The 15444-nt window shown below is 38.8% G+C and overlaps 1 protein-coding gene across 1 annotated transcript in view; it reads right to left on the bottom strand.

Annotated features, from left to right (window-relative positions):
* The window catches only part of LOC142345912 (glutamine--tRNA ligase-like), a 94390-nt gene that overhangs the window by 56018 nt on the left and 22928 nt on the right, over nt 1-15444 (bottom strand). Inside the window, exons 6-8 of the mRNA XM_075398362.1 lie at nt 6081-6162; nt 5673-5775; nt 1361-1527 (exon numbers count right to left, since the gene is read on the bottom strand). Of these exons, the coding sequence (XP_075254477.1) occupies nt 1361-1527; nt 5673-5775; nt 6081-6162 (352 nt within the window). The remainder of the gene's footprint in view (nt 1-1360; nt 1528-5672; nt 5776-6080; nt 6163-15444) is intronic.

Genomic DNA, 15444 nt, shown 5'->3' with positions numbered 1-15444 from the left:
AACTTTTAATACTACATCTGGTGAAGTGTCCACCAATCCAAATCATTGTTTATTTATATGAGTAAAAACGAAGAACGAAAAAAATAGAAAAAAAGTTAGTGTTTAAGAAAAGTTAGTGATATTTGTCATTGAAAAGTGCACTAAATATATTTCAACAAAACCTCTAGAAAAGCTCCTATCAAAAACTAGACTATTAAAAACTAGCAAAAAGCAGACAATCAGAAGAACTCAGCAAAAATTCCAAAAAAAACACGAAAATTTGCGGAACTCTTCATAAAAGTTACTCAATTATCTTTAACAAAATGATTCAAAACTGAAATCAAAATCATCAACATGCATCAAGGACAACTAATTTGGACTATAGGCATCCCCAAATGCTATAAAAACTTGAACAAAGGGCATTTAAAAAAATTGGAAAAAAATCGTAGAAAAAATTGAGTTTTCAATTTCACGGGAGCACATAGGCCCAAAAAACGTTAATTGGAGTGAATTATTACTGGAAGACTTCGAAAACAATAGGAAAGTCGAATAGGCTGAAAAATTTTTCTAAGTTATGAAAAAAAAACGAAAAACAGCAAAAAATTAAGAAAAATAATTCAAAATTTTTCAGTTTATTGTCATTTTTCTAAACAAAAAAAATCGTTTCCAACCTAAGAGAATGTAATCACTTGGTATCTAAAAACTCAGTTACTAACATGCGTCAATTCAAAGCCATTACAAAGCATTATAACAAAACAAAACGCAAAAAATTGATTAAATTCGCCTAAAATTCAGCAAAATAGCTGAAAAACCAGCAAAATGGCATAAAAATCCTATTAATGACCAAAAACTTGCGAATCACTATTAAAACAACCCTAAGCATCACACAATATCATAATCAGACCTCTAAACCAAAAAATAACAAAAAAACGGTTTTAAAAAGCCGCATGTGAACAAAAAAATTTTGCTCGCTTAGAGAAAATTTTTTCACACATCAATTTATCGCTCTCTCAAAAACAGCGGTATGAACAAAAACCACTCTCTTTTCGCTCCACTCTTCAATTTTGTTCAGCACAAAAACCACTCCAATTTTTTTCACGCGTTTCATTTCCCGCTTTAAAAATCACTCCAATAAAATTGATTAAAAAAAAAAAAGGACTTCTCCAATACTCCTCTTCGAGTCGTAAAAAAAAAATAGGAGCGCTATAATAGCCGGCTGAGAAGATGAGGGCGGCTATTAATTAGAAAAGTAATTGCACGGATAACTCATTCATTTAATAATAAACCACCGCCACTACAACCTTGTAAAAGAAAGAGTAGTGGGCAAAAATCCGACATTTATCGCATGTTACAAACAGAATCTCTCTAAAATTAAATTAACCTTTGAAGTCGATGTCATCGAACTTCTGGTGGCACACATATGCGAGTCCTTTTTTTATAAGAGTGACTGCATGTTGGAAGAGAGTGTCGAAGAAGTCACTGCTGTGAGTGACCCTGTGTGGCTCATACCCCAGCCACCTCACCATGTCCAGAATGCCAGTGAAGTACCTGAAAAATACACGGAAACAATTCTCCATGCTAGTATACTTGGGCGTTAATCAATTGTGAATAGATCACTATCCACTTACAATGTCCTGATGAGCAGAATATGACAATGAAAACAAAGCAAATGAATTTCGTGAAACTGGCTTTCTCAAAAGTTCCGCGCTTTTACTTGAGTACAAAAACTCATCATTACTCCATATAAAAAAGGCATCACAGTTACCAAACTGCTGTCACTTAAATGCTTTTAGTAAATTTTATCTGCCCTTCCTCAAAATAATTGACTTTTTATTCTCAATAACAATTTCAAAAGAGGAGCGAGAACCACCTATTTGGGTAAAAACTTAACAAAATTGCTATAGAAAACGGAAAAATGCTCTTGCAAGGTAGCGACGGAAAAAACTAAAATGGAACGGGCAATTGAAAAAGCGAAAAATCTTTCCGTGGATCCTGATTCGGAAACACGAGCCAAAAGAAAAAGAAACTGTTCAACGAACTAAAAAGCTAAATTCCAGTATCTCTGAAATAACAAATCTAAGCGTTTGTGGTTCGCAACAGTTGGAACCAACCGGTCAATAAAAGATAACCATAAATCCACTATCGTCGGACGAACTGCTCTCGAATGGCATGCTGGGCTATGTACTTCATAGGGGGATGTAGCATAGATAACTTGCTATGGTCCAAAACATCGACATAAGGGTTTAAACTCCCGGATGGTAATCTGCCAACGTAATCCAGATGGTAATCTGGAGTGAGAAAAATTTAGATCACACAACCATCAAGAAGCTGAGCGTAAAAAGTCATCTCGACACAAAATGTGTTGTAGAACATCGGCTAACAATTTTTCATAACAGACATGTTTATAATACCTGTTTCAAACTTCGTTCAGGATCAATTATTAAAAACAATTAATATTTTAGCTCTATAGGAGAAAACAATACTATAAATATTCTTCGGACTTTTCTTCTGAAGAATATTTAATTGTTTTAGTTTAAAAAACATTTCAATCTATACACCATAAAAATGTTTGACGTTTTGGCCATTTTTTCAGGCTACGATAACATGAATGACATCTCAGAGAAACTGAGTTCAACTGTACAATATCCAGTACTCTGGATCAACGTTTAAAAATATACAAGGCTCATTGCAGAAAAACAACTCGATTTGGATTAAAGAAATTGAAGCAAAGTTGAAAACATAGCTGGAAGATTGCCAGAAAATAGCCGCAATAGATTCGTAGATCGGCAGTCAAAAAAATTAGTAAAAAAAGACAGACTGAAAAAATTCGTCTTTTCATTGAAGGCTGATCTGTTATATTTTGATTAAAAATCTGTATAAGTTATTGCTGCCTCTATTAGCTGATCTCAAATAACCTTCATTTAGAGTGACACACACCCATTTGACCTTATCGCTTTGAATTAAAGTAAATAAAAGTCAATTCCAAAGCGAGGAAGTCATTTTTGAGAGTGAGGTAAGTGTGACCAAAAATTTAATCACGCGCATGAACAAAAAAACTCGCTCCACCAAGAGCAAAAAATGACGTCACACATGTAATTCAATTGAAATTGCATGAACGAATGAACAAAAAGTGGCTGTGACGTCATATGGTCGTAACAAAAATCTTGACGACGAAATAAAAATAAACAGAAAAACTAGACCTAGAATGGACTATGAGTGAATTGAGAAAACCATTTTTAAAAAAATCGGATCAAAAAATAAGAAAAAAAAACAAAAAATCAATGTCAAAATGCCGCATGTGAACAAAAAACCACCAGCGAGAAATGAAAATTTAATTCAAACAAAAAACTAGGCCTACAATGAGCTGTGAATGGATTGGGAAAACCATTTAAAAAAAATCCGATCCAAAAACCGAAAAAACAGAAAATCAGAGTGAAATTGCCGCATGTGAACAAAAAACCACTACCGAGAAACCGAATTTTTGTTCAAACATCGTTTTCTCACTCTACTTTAAAATTAGAGCGAAAACAATTCACGCCGCAAAACCACTCGCTTTTTCGCTCCGTTTCCTGTTTCGGCGTGACCAAAATCACCACTCCAATTTGACTTCAAAAATCATGAAAATGTGTGAACAGATCTTAAAAAAAAAGACAGCGCCCCAATACAATTCAAATTCTTTGAAATGTAAAAAACCAAGAGAAGGCCAATAATAGCCCCAGCTATCGCCCCAGCTATCGAATGTCTGGTTAGACGAGTTCCCACTTGTTACAGATGATACAAGGATTAGTAACAACAGCAATGAACATAACCGAACAACGTCGGGCGAATTGCTCACAAACGACTGGCGAGTAGTGGGAGGCGCAACGATTTAAGGAGGCTAGCTTTAGCTTAATAGAAGGGGCGTGAGGTGAGCGTGGTGAAGGGGGTTCACAGGTCAAACTCTAATAACCACCCATCAACAAGGAAATTAGTAGGTCTCCAACACAAATTCGGTGAATCGCATACTTACTCTAGTACGCTAAAAAACTGGCTCAAGGTATTCTGGGCGTTATCTGTTCATACTGTTTTTGAGGACGAAAAGTCAAAAGCGTCAGAAAAAAGTCGGTCAAGCAAACAGGGTAATAAAAATGCCACTAATGAAAAGATTTAGTAAAAAAAATTCACTGCACCTGCTCCAAATAAAATGGTGTCTGAGAATAAAAATTATTTGTAGCAGAAATTGTGATCAAATTTTTCACAATAAAAAGCTAATTTTACTGAAATCCGTTGCCGAAAACAACGGAAAAACCACATGAGTGCAAAAATATAAAAAACAAGTATTTTAATGAATCAGTGTCAAAGTAGTAGAAAAAGTTTGGCAATCAACTTCATACTTTAATTAAGCTTACTTTTGCCTTACTAAAAAATCGATGTGACATGTTATTACTGAGACTATACGCTGAGACGACGAAAGGAACAAATGCGATCAAAACAGATACTCAATTATTTTTTAAGGAAGAAATTCATGGTAAAAGTTGAAACCGGAAACAATAAAACTAACTGGAAATAACATGTTGGTTTTTTGCTTTATTCGAGGCCTGTTAATATTGAGAGTGAGTGATAAGACTGCAAACAAAACGGTCAAAATTGAAAATACTTTTATACATTTTTTTAATAAGTGCGATGCACGGAGCTGCAAACGTCAACCCAATTTGACCTGTCATTTAAAAGCCTAAGTGAGACGACAACAAAAGGAACAACGAATACGGACAAATTACAAAAGGCACTGATGTTTTTTTTCGAACAAATAGCACTCCAAATAAATATAAGCCACTTAATGTGGTATTTTGAAAAATAACATTACAGACCATGAGGAGATCTAAACCATCCAGGAAATCATTTGCAAAAGAATCAAGAGCAAAAAAAAATACTACATCGTGACCAAAATCACTATTCTAACTTCACAATGACAAAAAAGTAAACCAAGTCTGAAAACATAGCAAGAAGTCGTGCACTACAGTTGAAAGAAAGGAATAAAAATCGGATCTATTCTGTCCCCCCCCCCCCCCCCCAAGTGTTTTTTACGACCCCCAGTTACAAATTATGTGCTCTTATATAGCATGTTACTATGTAAAAATAGTGCGCCTGCGCTTGAGAGTCATACAACTTATTTTCGGGAGGGGGCGGGCAGAATAAATTCAGGAAATGAGCGGCAGATCAACTGAAGTTTACAAACAAAACAGACACAAAACAAAAGAAATTGAGAAAATATTAGATTTTATAATTTAGATAATTTTATATCGTGCTGAATAGCAAAATTTCTCACCCGAAGTAAGAGAATAACAGTGAACTAATAACAATGACTGTCTAAAAGAAAATAGTTTACAACCGGATGCAGTTTTGATTTCCAATTTCAATTCCAAATAAATTTTGAAGTTTTTTGGACACTGTTGGACAGAATCAGCGGAGAACAGTTTGATCGTATTGCTATATTAACCTTTACTATCGGGACGCAAAATTCATTCGCGTTAGGACAGTTAATTTTGTTACCTGATAAGAAACCCGTTTTTTTGGCAAACTTCAACTAGGAAGTTTCTTTAAAAACAAAGATCAACCTATAAAGTCAAGCTTGAAATTGAATTATTGTTAGCCATATGGAGGGAAGAAGTTAAGCCATGTCATTTTGACACACATGGCTCATTTAAGTTCCTTACCTTTCCTCTTCCTTTTCTGGGTTCGTGTCATCATATCTCAGATTGCAATGTCCATTGTGTGCTTTTGCATATCCAAAGTTTATGTTGATGGCTTTCGCGTGGCCTAAATCAAACAACAGACTGAAATTCTTCACGAAAACTGGAACAATGCTCACAATGAAAGGAACAGAATGCTAAAATTGGAACCTAGATAGATTGAATTGGATAAAGAATCCAGAAGTTGGTTCACGATTAAATTCGGCAATTAACTGCAGATCATCAGTGCATTTTACAAATTAATTTTTGATAATAGCTTTATTTAATTGAAATTTAAGATGAGCTAAGCGAATGCAGATTGCCATTTATTTGTGTACATTTGATGAAGAGTTGCAATTGAGATGAGATAGGAGGGAGGTAATTGGTTCTCACCAATGTGAAGGATTCCATTTGGCTCTGGAGGGAATCTGGTGTGAACAACTCCATTCACTTGTTTCACATGTTCCTCTAGTCTCTGAACATCAAAATACACAAAAACAAGTCATTCACCAAAATTGCTTCTTCTAGCCCATACAAAATAATAATTTACAATGCATAACTCTAAACCTTGATAGTGCTTTATGTAATTTGTGATATCACTTTCTTCTCTGAAATATTAGCAATGTAAGTAAATCACGCATCCGTACTTGTTCAAAGAGACGAACTAAAAAGGAGATCAACCATAGTATTGGTATCGCTTTGTGTGCATAAAAAATAAACAACGCACTTTGTGCCACAATATATTCGATTCCACAGATAAAAATTTTACTATCTTGTCTAAATAGCCAAATTTTGATGCGATAATTTTGTCTCCTTTTGTGAGCATCCAAGGACGGTAACTTCATTAGAGTACCAAAATAACTGTGTACTATTTTGTTAGTAGTACTTATAAATTGAAACTGGCTGAACGCTGAGTGAAACCATAATACCGATAGTCCGAAAACCAATTTAAAAAGTCTGTGATTTGGGAAAGTTGACTCAATGAACAGTTGAGATATACTGAAGAGTTTTGCTTGCACGTATATACACTATGGTACCAAAAAGCAACGTACAGCATGATTTCTGCTTTTAAAGCATGATCCGTGCTTCATAAGCATGATTTGCGACAAGGCGTGAAAAAAGGTGTGAAATTTAGAAGTTTTAAGAGAAATTTTATTCTCACTTTCTCCGCTTAAACAGAAAAGATGGTTAAACCGCTTTGTTCTTATACCGCGTAACGGCTGCTCTCCTTGTGTTTCGCAAAGAAAGTTTTACACCGCCCAGTTCGTTACAAAAGCCGAGTGGTTACAAAATCTGTCCGGATACTTCGTTTATGCAGTTCGCTTTTGTAACTGTATATCCGTTCTGCTGTACTTACCGGTGCATTAACTAATTAGACTAACTTAGTTTTGGATTTTTTTCTCAATTGAACTGGGTCCACAGATCACACAATACGGGATCTCTTTATGTTTACCAGTTCAATAGTTTTGATAAAACAAATCAAAGGCAAAAATATAGGACTAAGAAGTGTTATGAAAAATTGGTTTCTAACTTAATCCTGGGTGTGTGTGTGTTGCGATTTTCGCAGAGTACTCACGAGTTGAAGACTGGAAATCAGGACACAGCAAATTGAATTCACTGCTCGAGACGTTTTCGATACAAGACACAATATTTGATAGAATATTGCAAGGCAAATTTTTGTTATCAAGACACCGTATAAATTTATTAAATATACTGCTCAAGGGTTTGGTTTTAGCAAGACACAGTAACAAATATAATGCTCAAGACTATATTATTTCAACAATTTTATTGCTGAGTTTATTTGCTAGCTCGAGTTGCTAGGCTGACAAGACAATTTGAGTTGTTGTGAGTTCTTATTTTTGTTCAGTTTGTTAACAATTTTTGTGCTGATGTGGCATACGTGGCTTTTTCTGATTTGCTATACATAGTTTCCTCGCTAAGGGGATGGATAATCGGGATAAAAATAGAAGACAGTAATAGTTTTCGTCCTACGCAATTTTTTTATTCCTTAAGCTCACCTCCAACATCGCCGGCCCTGTTTTCCTTCGTAAAAACATCATCGTCAGTTGGTAGTACTGGAGCGAGCTTCACTACGGACCTCTTGTAGTATCCATCTTTTGTTTGGATTTTCGCTGATCGAATCACTCCGTCGGAACCTTCAAAGGTTTCAGTTATTCGACCCATGTCGTAATATCCACGTTTGTCACTGTCTTCCACTAACCACACAAGATCACCCTGCTGAAGACTTCTGTCCGTTGTGGTCTGCCATTTCTTTCGACTATTCAACGTTGGCAAGTACTCTTTACGGAATCTGTCCCAGATGAGGTCTGCGTAAGCTTGTGTTTTTCGGAAGAGCTTTCTATGATCAACAAATTGCTCCGCACCTGATAGATACGAAAAAACAAAGGTTCTTGTTGCCAAGTAGAAAATGGTTTGGAGTAATAGCTTCTAAGTCGGTAGCATCAGAACTGACCTGTGTCTGTGGTCTAGCATTCAGCGTCTGTTCAACAAGACACATCGTGGTTGACAGAACATCTTCCGTTACTGATCGATTGCCCAGCACTGCGTACATTGCCTTCTTGCAACTCCTAACCAGTCTTTCCCACACTCCTCCAAAGTGTGGTGCTGCAGGTGGGTTGAACTTCCATCTGATACCTTGTTGAATCAGATGTTCTTCAATTCGCACCTTGTTCCATGCTGCTATATACTCTGCCAATTCTCTTTCGGCTCCAACGAAGTTTGTCCCGTTATCACTAATCATTTTGACCGGTTTGCCTATTCGAGCAATGAATCTCATAATTGCGTTCAGACAACTATCAGTGCCTAGTTTTGGTACGATCTCGATATGTACCGCTCGTACAGTAAGACATGTGAATAGACAGCACCAACGCTTTTCGTTTCTTCGACCAATCTTTACTGTGAATGGTCCAAAATAGTCTACGCCCACATTCGAGAACACTGTTGATGCGACTAATCGTTCTTCAGGTAGATCTGTTATTACTGGTGCCTTTGTTTGAACTCTTCCCTTTCGACATCTAATGCAATTGTTTTTGATCGATCTCAAAGCATTTCGTATGCCTAAGATCCAGAATTTCTGCTGAACTATGTTTCTGACATGTTCAGTACCTTCGTGATGACTGTTCTTATGTTCATTTCGCAAGAATAATTCAACTACATGGTGCTTCCCATGTAACAGTATTGGATGCTTGGTTTCGAAGTTCAATTGACTTTTACCTATTCTGCCTTGAGCACGAATAAGTCCTTGCTGGTCAATGAATGGTGAAAACTGGAGGATTTTGCTGTGTTTTAGAATTTCTTTTTCAGCCTTGAGAGATTTCATCTCTTCAGCAAACTGTTCTTGCTGCAGTAGCCTGAAGATGCTTGCTTGTGCACCCTCTCCTTCTTCAACACTTAGTGTTTTTTTGCCGGTTTGTGTTTTTTAAATACGCGCTGTACGTATGCCATTGTATTTACTAGTCGATTGAAACTGCTAAATCGTTCCCACTGAATCATCGGCTTCTTCTCTTCAACCTTTGCTGAGAAGACCATTTCGTCGTTTTGTTCGTCTGAAGCAAATGTTAAATTCACCTGTTCAGGCCATTCGTTCTCTCGTTCCTTCAACCAGGCCGGCCCAGTGAGCCATTCGCTTCTCTTAAGTTTGTCAACATTGATCGCTCGTGTCCCGATGTCAGCTGGATTGTTGATACCGCTCACATGATTCCACTGTGAAACATTAGTTGTATCCAAAATCTCAGCCACTCTGTTTGCAACAAACACCTGTTGCTTACGGTGGGAGCTATGAATCCATTGCAGAACAGTAGTGGAGTCTGTCCAAAAGTTACAACTTTGAATCTTCGATTCGTGTTCCTTCACTATCTGTTCTTTAAGTCTCACCGCCATCACTGCTGCTTGTAGTTCCAAGCCTGGTATGGAAAGGTGTCGCATCGGTGCGACTCGGCACTTTCCGATTACAAATGCTAAGTCTGCTGAGTATTCTTTGGGCTTTGAACGTAGATATGCCACGGCGCACATTGTGTCTTCGGATGCGTCGGCAAAAACATGAAGTTCCCATTTGTCCTTGGCTGTGCTGAAGTATCTTCTATCAATGCTGGTTTCTGCTACTTCTGGGAGCTGGTCTTTCCTTTTCAGAAACTCCTCTTCTTCGTTAGGTTCCACTGACTTGTCGCAATGTTGTCCATTTTTGTCCAGATGCTCTTCAGGAGTCGTCTCATATGAACACTGAATGGTGCAAACAGTCCAAGAGGATCAAACACTGAAGAAACTAGAGATAAGATCTTCCTTTGGGTGATTGGGGTCTCAACTTCTTTGCTTGTACCTCTACAAACCTGTAGACTATCATCAGTAATCGTCCACTGAAGCCCAAGCACGGATGAACCTTCCTTGCTGCGTTCTACTTCAACCTGATTTGTGTTGCTGATTGATCTTAAGTCCTCTGGGATTGCGGTGGTTACCGCGTCGCTGTTGGTGATCCACTTCTTCAGTTCAAATCCATGTTTTGAGAGAAGAGGTTGCAGTTGTTTGAAATCTGTGATTGCTTCTTCAGGTGTTTCAACTGACTTGATGAAATCGTCCATGTAGAAGTTGTTTTGGATTGTTTTTGCTGCAATTGGGAACCCGTCCTCGTTATCGATGGCTACTCGCCTCAGAGCGTAGTTGGCACATGTTGGTGAACTCTTTGCTCCTAAAACGTCGTAAATTTGCACAGGTTTGTTCATTGTTGGTCGCCACAAGAATCTCAAGCAGCTTTTATCCCGTTCAGGAACTTGCACTTGCAGAAACATTGATTCAATATCTGCGGTTAGGGCAATTGGTCCTTCTCGAAATCTGAATATTGTTCCGATCAAACCGTGTAGTAGATAGGGTCCGGCCAACAACTTGTCATTTAGGCATATATCCCTGTATTTTGCTGCAGCGTTGCAAACACGGCGAACTTTACCCGGTTTGTTGGGGTTTAGTACTGGATGGTGTGTCAAATACCATTCCTTTCCGAAAGTGCCTTTGACTTCCGATTTACCACGGATATTCACAAATCCCTTTTCAACATCTGTATCAATTGACTGTTGATACAATTCTTTTAAATTTGGGTCTCGTTGGAATCTTCGTTCCAGTGAGTAGAACTGACTAAGGGCTGAGCCGTAGTTGTTTGGAAGATTGGGTTCTGGTTGACTCCAGAGCATGCCCACTTCGTACCGCTCGCCTGTAAACTTTGTCGTGTTCTCTAGAAACTTCTGAGCTTGCTGCTCTTTCTTTGATTGACTTACAACATTTATTTGGGAAGCATAAGTTTCTATGTCCCACCATGATTGGATATTTTCTGCCACTTTCACATCTTCCTTGAAGGCAAAATGACAAACATTTTGACTTTTCTTGCCTGTCATAGGACCACTGACTACCCATCCTAATTCTGTTAAGATGGCGAAAGACTCACTTCGTGTTCCAATCTTATAGTCCAATGGACGTTGAATTTCGCAGGCATCTTGTCCGAGTATGATGCCTACTTCCATCAGGTTGAATAGTCTGTTAGTGAGAACATTCAGGTGTCTGAAGTTGTTCTTCAGTACCTTGTAATCACATGTTGTTTTTCCCAACGAGATTGATGGGTGTGCAAACGCTTCACTTGAATGCTCCTTTGAATGTAGTCCCTTTACTGTGATAGGAACCTTCTCTGTCCTCAAATCTTGCGTCCCATGTATGCCAGCTATGTTCAAGGTAACGTCCGTGCCTTTGGCTTGTAGTTGATCCTTAACACTTTGATCGATTAATGATACTGTTGAACCACTATCGAGGAAAGCGTAGGTAGTCAACCTGTTACCACCACTCTGGACCGATACCGGAACTATTTGAAGAAAACTAGTAAATTGGTTACTCTGGTTGATTGTTGCAGCGCTTACGTCAACTGCGTGACTACCCTCGTCCATTTGGTTTTCTGAGTGTAGCAGTCTGTTGTGCTTTTTGGTACATCCATTTATAGCGCACGGGTGGACTTTACAATCTTTGATTGCATGCCCTTTCCCCAGACATCCATAACATAAGCGTTCTTTTCTCACTGCTGCATAGCGATCGGTGACATTCATATTCTTAAATATTGGACAGTTCCATATTTTATGAGTGCCATCCGCTAGTGGACAGTGGTTGTTTTGCGTCAGCTTGGTTTCTTGCAGGTTTGAACTTGCACTGAAGTTCGATGTCGTCGAGAATCGTTTTTCTCTATTTGTGTTGCGTCGGTCTTCTTTCTGTTCCCCTTTAAACGAAGAAACCCCTTCATGCACGAATGCCATTCGTGATAGCCATTTTTCAAAAATGATTAGATCAGGCCAGTCCTCGTCTTTGTCATCGACGTAGAACCACCAATTTTCTTTAAGAACTTGAGGTAGTTTATCAACTGACATGTACAATGTCGAACTTGATTGCAAATCACCAATATGTTTGTACTCTTTGAGCACGTTCACGAAGTTAGATACAATAACAGAAAAATTAATCAGGCTGGTTGAATCATGAGGTTTCACTTGATTAGCTTTTCGTAGACTCTCGAGCTGCGCATCTATAATTACATGCGGTCTTCCAAATTTTCTTTCTAAAATGTTCCAGGCAGCACTATAAAACTGTCCAGACTAGCCCATTCCCGAGATTGCAGATTTTGCTTTGCCTGTTAGCAGAGTCTTCAAATGGCTCATTTTCTCTGAGTCGGGAATCATGCGTTTATCTACTGTTGCTATGAACATGCTAGACCACTCGGGCCACTCCAGCGGGTTTCCGTCAAAATTTTTCAACCTCAATTTTAGTAAACTACTGCTTGAATGTCCAGTGTTGTAGTGCCTTCCAGCTATCGGCGATATAACCCGCTCTTCAGCACTTACTGAGCGTTCACGAGAGTTTGGGTACCATGGGTAATGCCTATGCTTACTCCGTTCAGGGCTGACTACGAGGCGAGCTCTTGGTCGAATTGGTGTTTGCTTGTCGTTCATCGAATTCGCTCACTCCGAGATATCTCTCCCTTTTGGGGTCCAATTGAAAGGTGACTTGTCACGCGCCTTAGTCGAGTGAGAACGTAAGTCATCTTTCTCCAATGCTGTTCTTTGCTATCGGCGCTCTAGGTCTCGCTCCTTTTGCCGAAGCTGATGTTGCATCTCTAGTTCTTTCATTTGCATTTCTAGCTCCAACCTCTTTCGATCAAATTGGGCTCGTTCGATTTGCAACTTGAAGAGCAACCGTCTGCATAGCTTGTGCTATCATGGTTTTGGTTAAACTCTGGAATTCCAACGTTTTGTTCTAACTGATGCACATTATTCGCAGGCGGTTGCTCTTCATTGGCATGAAGAGTTGAATGGCTTTGCTGGCTTGACATGTTCGTCTCTCCGTGGATATACGGTAACCACTCTGCGTTCAAATATTGAAAGTATTTTTCTGTCTCAAGTTTGCGTTTTAAAGAAATATCTGGGTCTCGGAGAGTCTCAGCTTTCTTAATCACGAGTTTTTGAACGCTGTCGTCCAATTGCCGTATCTGCTGATAAAGAGTCTTCAGCTTGCTTGGTCGATCTCGATTCTTAATGAGCTCAAAACCTTCTTTCTGTTTCTCAATCCAGTTGTTTCGCAAGTTGTTGATCTGTCGATCCAAAACGCTTTGACTCTGTGACGGAGTCACTTCTTGTGTACTTCGGGACTGCAGCTTGAATCTCTACAGCTCCTTTGTTTGTTTGCTTTAATTGAGTTATGCTTTTCAACGTTCCTATCTGATTTGCTTAATTGGCTTTGCGTTGTTGAATTGCTCGTTGAGTTTTATTCTCGTTCGTCTATGACTTCGTCACTTCGACTGTTGGGTTGGACAGCAGTTTATTCCACTGTCCAGGTCGGCGGACCAAATGTAACCGCTGCTCTCCTTGTGTTTCACAAAGAAAGTTTTACACCGCCCAGTTTGTTCTGAGTGGTTACAAAATCTGTCCGGATACTTCGTTTATGCAGTTCGCTTTTGTAACTGTATATCCGTTCTGCTGTACTTACCGGTGCATTAACTAATTAGACTAACTTAGTTTTGGATTTTTTTTTCTCAATTGAACTGGGTCCACAGATCACACAATACGGGATCTCTTTATGTTTACCAGTTCAATAGTTTTGATAAAACAAATCAAAGGCAAAAATATATGACTAAGAAGTGTTATGAAAAATTGGTTTCTCACTTAATCCTGGGTGTGTGTGTTGCGATTTTCGCAGAGTACTCACGAGTTGAAGACTGGAAATCAGGACACAGCAAATTGAATTCACTGCTCGAGACGTTTTCGATACAAGACACAAAATTTGATAGAACATTTCAAGGCAAATTTTTGTTATCAAGACACCGTATAAATTTATTAAATATACTGCTCAAGGGTTTGGTTTTAGCAAGACACAGTAACAAATATAATGCTCACGACTATATTATTTCAACAATTTTATTGCTGAGTTTATTTGCTAGCTCGAGTTGCTAGGCTGACAAGACAATTGGAGTTGTTGTGAGTTCTTATTTTTGTTCAGTTTTTTAACAATTTTTGTGCTGATGTGGCATACGTGGCTTTTTCTGATTTGTTATACATAGTTTCCTCGCTAAGGGGATGGATAATCGGGATAAAAATAGAAGACAGTAATAGTTTTCGTCCTACGCAATTTTTTTATTCCTTAAGCTCACCTCCAACATCGCCGGCCCTGTTTTCCTTCGTAAAAACATCATCGTCAGTTGGTAGTACTGGAGCGAGCTTCACTACGGGCCTCTTGTAGTATCCATCTTTTGTTCGGATTTTCGCTGATCGAATCACTCCGTCGGAACCTTCAAAGGTTTCAGTTATTCGACCCATGTCGTAATATCCACGTTTGTCACTGTCTTCCACTAACCACACAAGATCACCCTGCTGAAGACTTCTGTCCGTTGTGGTCTGCCATTTCTTTCGACTATTCAACGTTGGCAAGTACTCTTTACGGAATCTGTCCCAGATGAGGTCTGCGTAAGCTTGTGTTTGTCGGAAGAGCTTTCTATGATCAACAAATTGCTCCGCACCTGATAGATACGGTAAACAAAGGTTCTTGTTGCCAAGTAGAAAATGGTTTGGAGTAATAGCTTCTAAATCGGTAGCATCAGAACTGACCTGTGTCTGTGGTCTAGCATTCAGCGTCTGTTCAACAAGACACATCGTGGTTGACAGAACATATTCCGTGACTGATCGATTGCCCAGCACTGCGTACATTGCCTTCTTGCAACTCCTAACCAGTCTTTCCCACACTCCTCCAAAAAGTGGTGCTGCAGGTGGGTTGAACTTCCATCTGATACCTTGTTGAATCAGATGTTCTTCAATTCGCACCTTGTTCCATGCTGCTATATACTCTGCCAATTCTCTTTCGGCTCCAACGAACTTTGTCCCGTTATCACTAATCATTTTGACCGGTTTGCCTCTTCGAGCAATGAATCTCATAATTGCGTTCAGACAACTATCAGTGCCTAGTTTTGGTACGATTTCGATATGTACCGCTCGTACAGTAAGGCATGTGAATAGACAGCACCAACGCTTTTCGTTTCTTCGACCAATCTTTACTGTGAATGGTCCGAAATAGTCTACGCCCACATTCGAGAACACTGTTGATGAGACTAATCGTTCTTCAGGTAGATCTGTTAACAATTTTTGTGCTGATGTGGCATACGTGGCTTTTTCTGATTTGCAATACACAGTTTCCTCGCTAAGGGGATGGATAATCGGGATAAAAAATAGAACAC

Source organism: Convolutriloba macropyga, chromosome 9 (genome assembly GCF_964194025.1).
Source record: "Convolutriloba macropyga chromosome 9, txConMacr16.3, whole genome shotgun sequence".
NCBI lineage: Eukaryota > Metazoa > Xenacoelomorpha > Acoela > Convolutidae > Convolutriloba > Convolutriloba macropyga.
The sequence above is the reverse complement of the archived record's forward strand: the minus strand, read 5'-3'. Positions and strand labels throughout refer to the sequence as shown.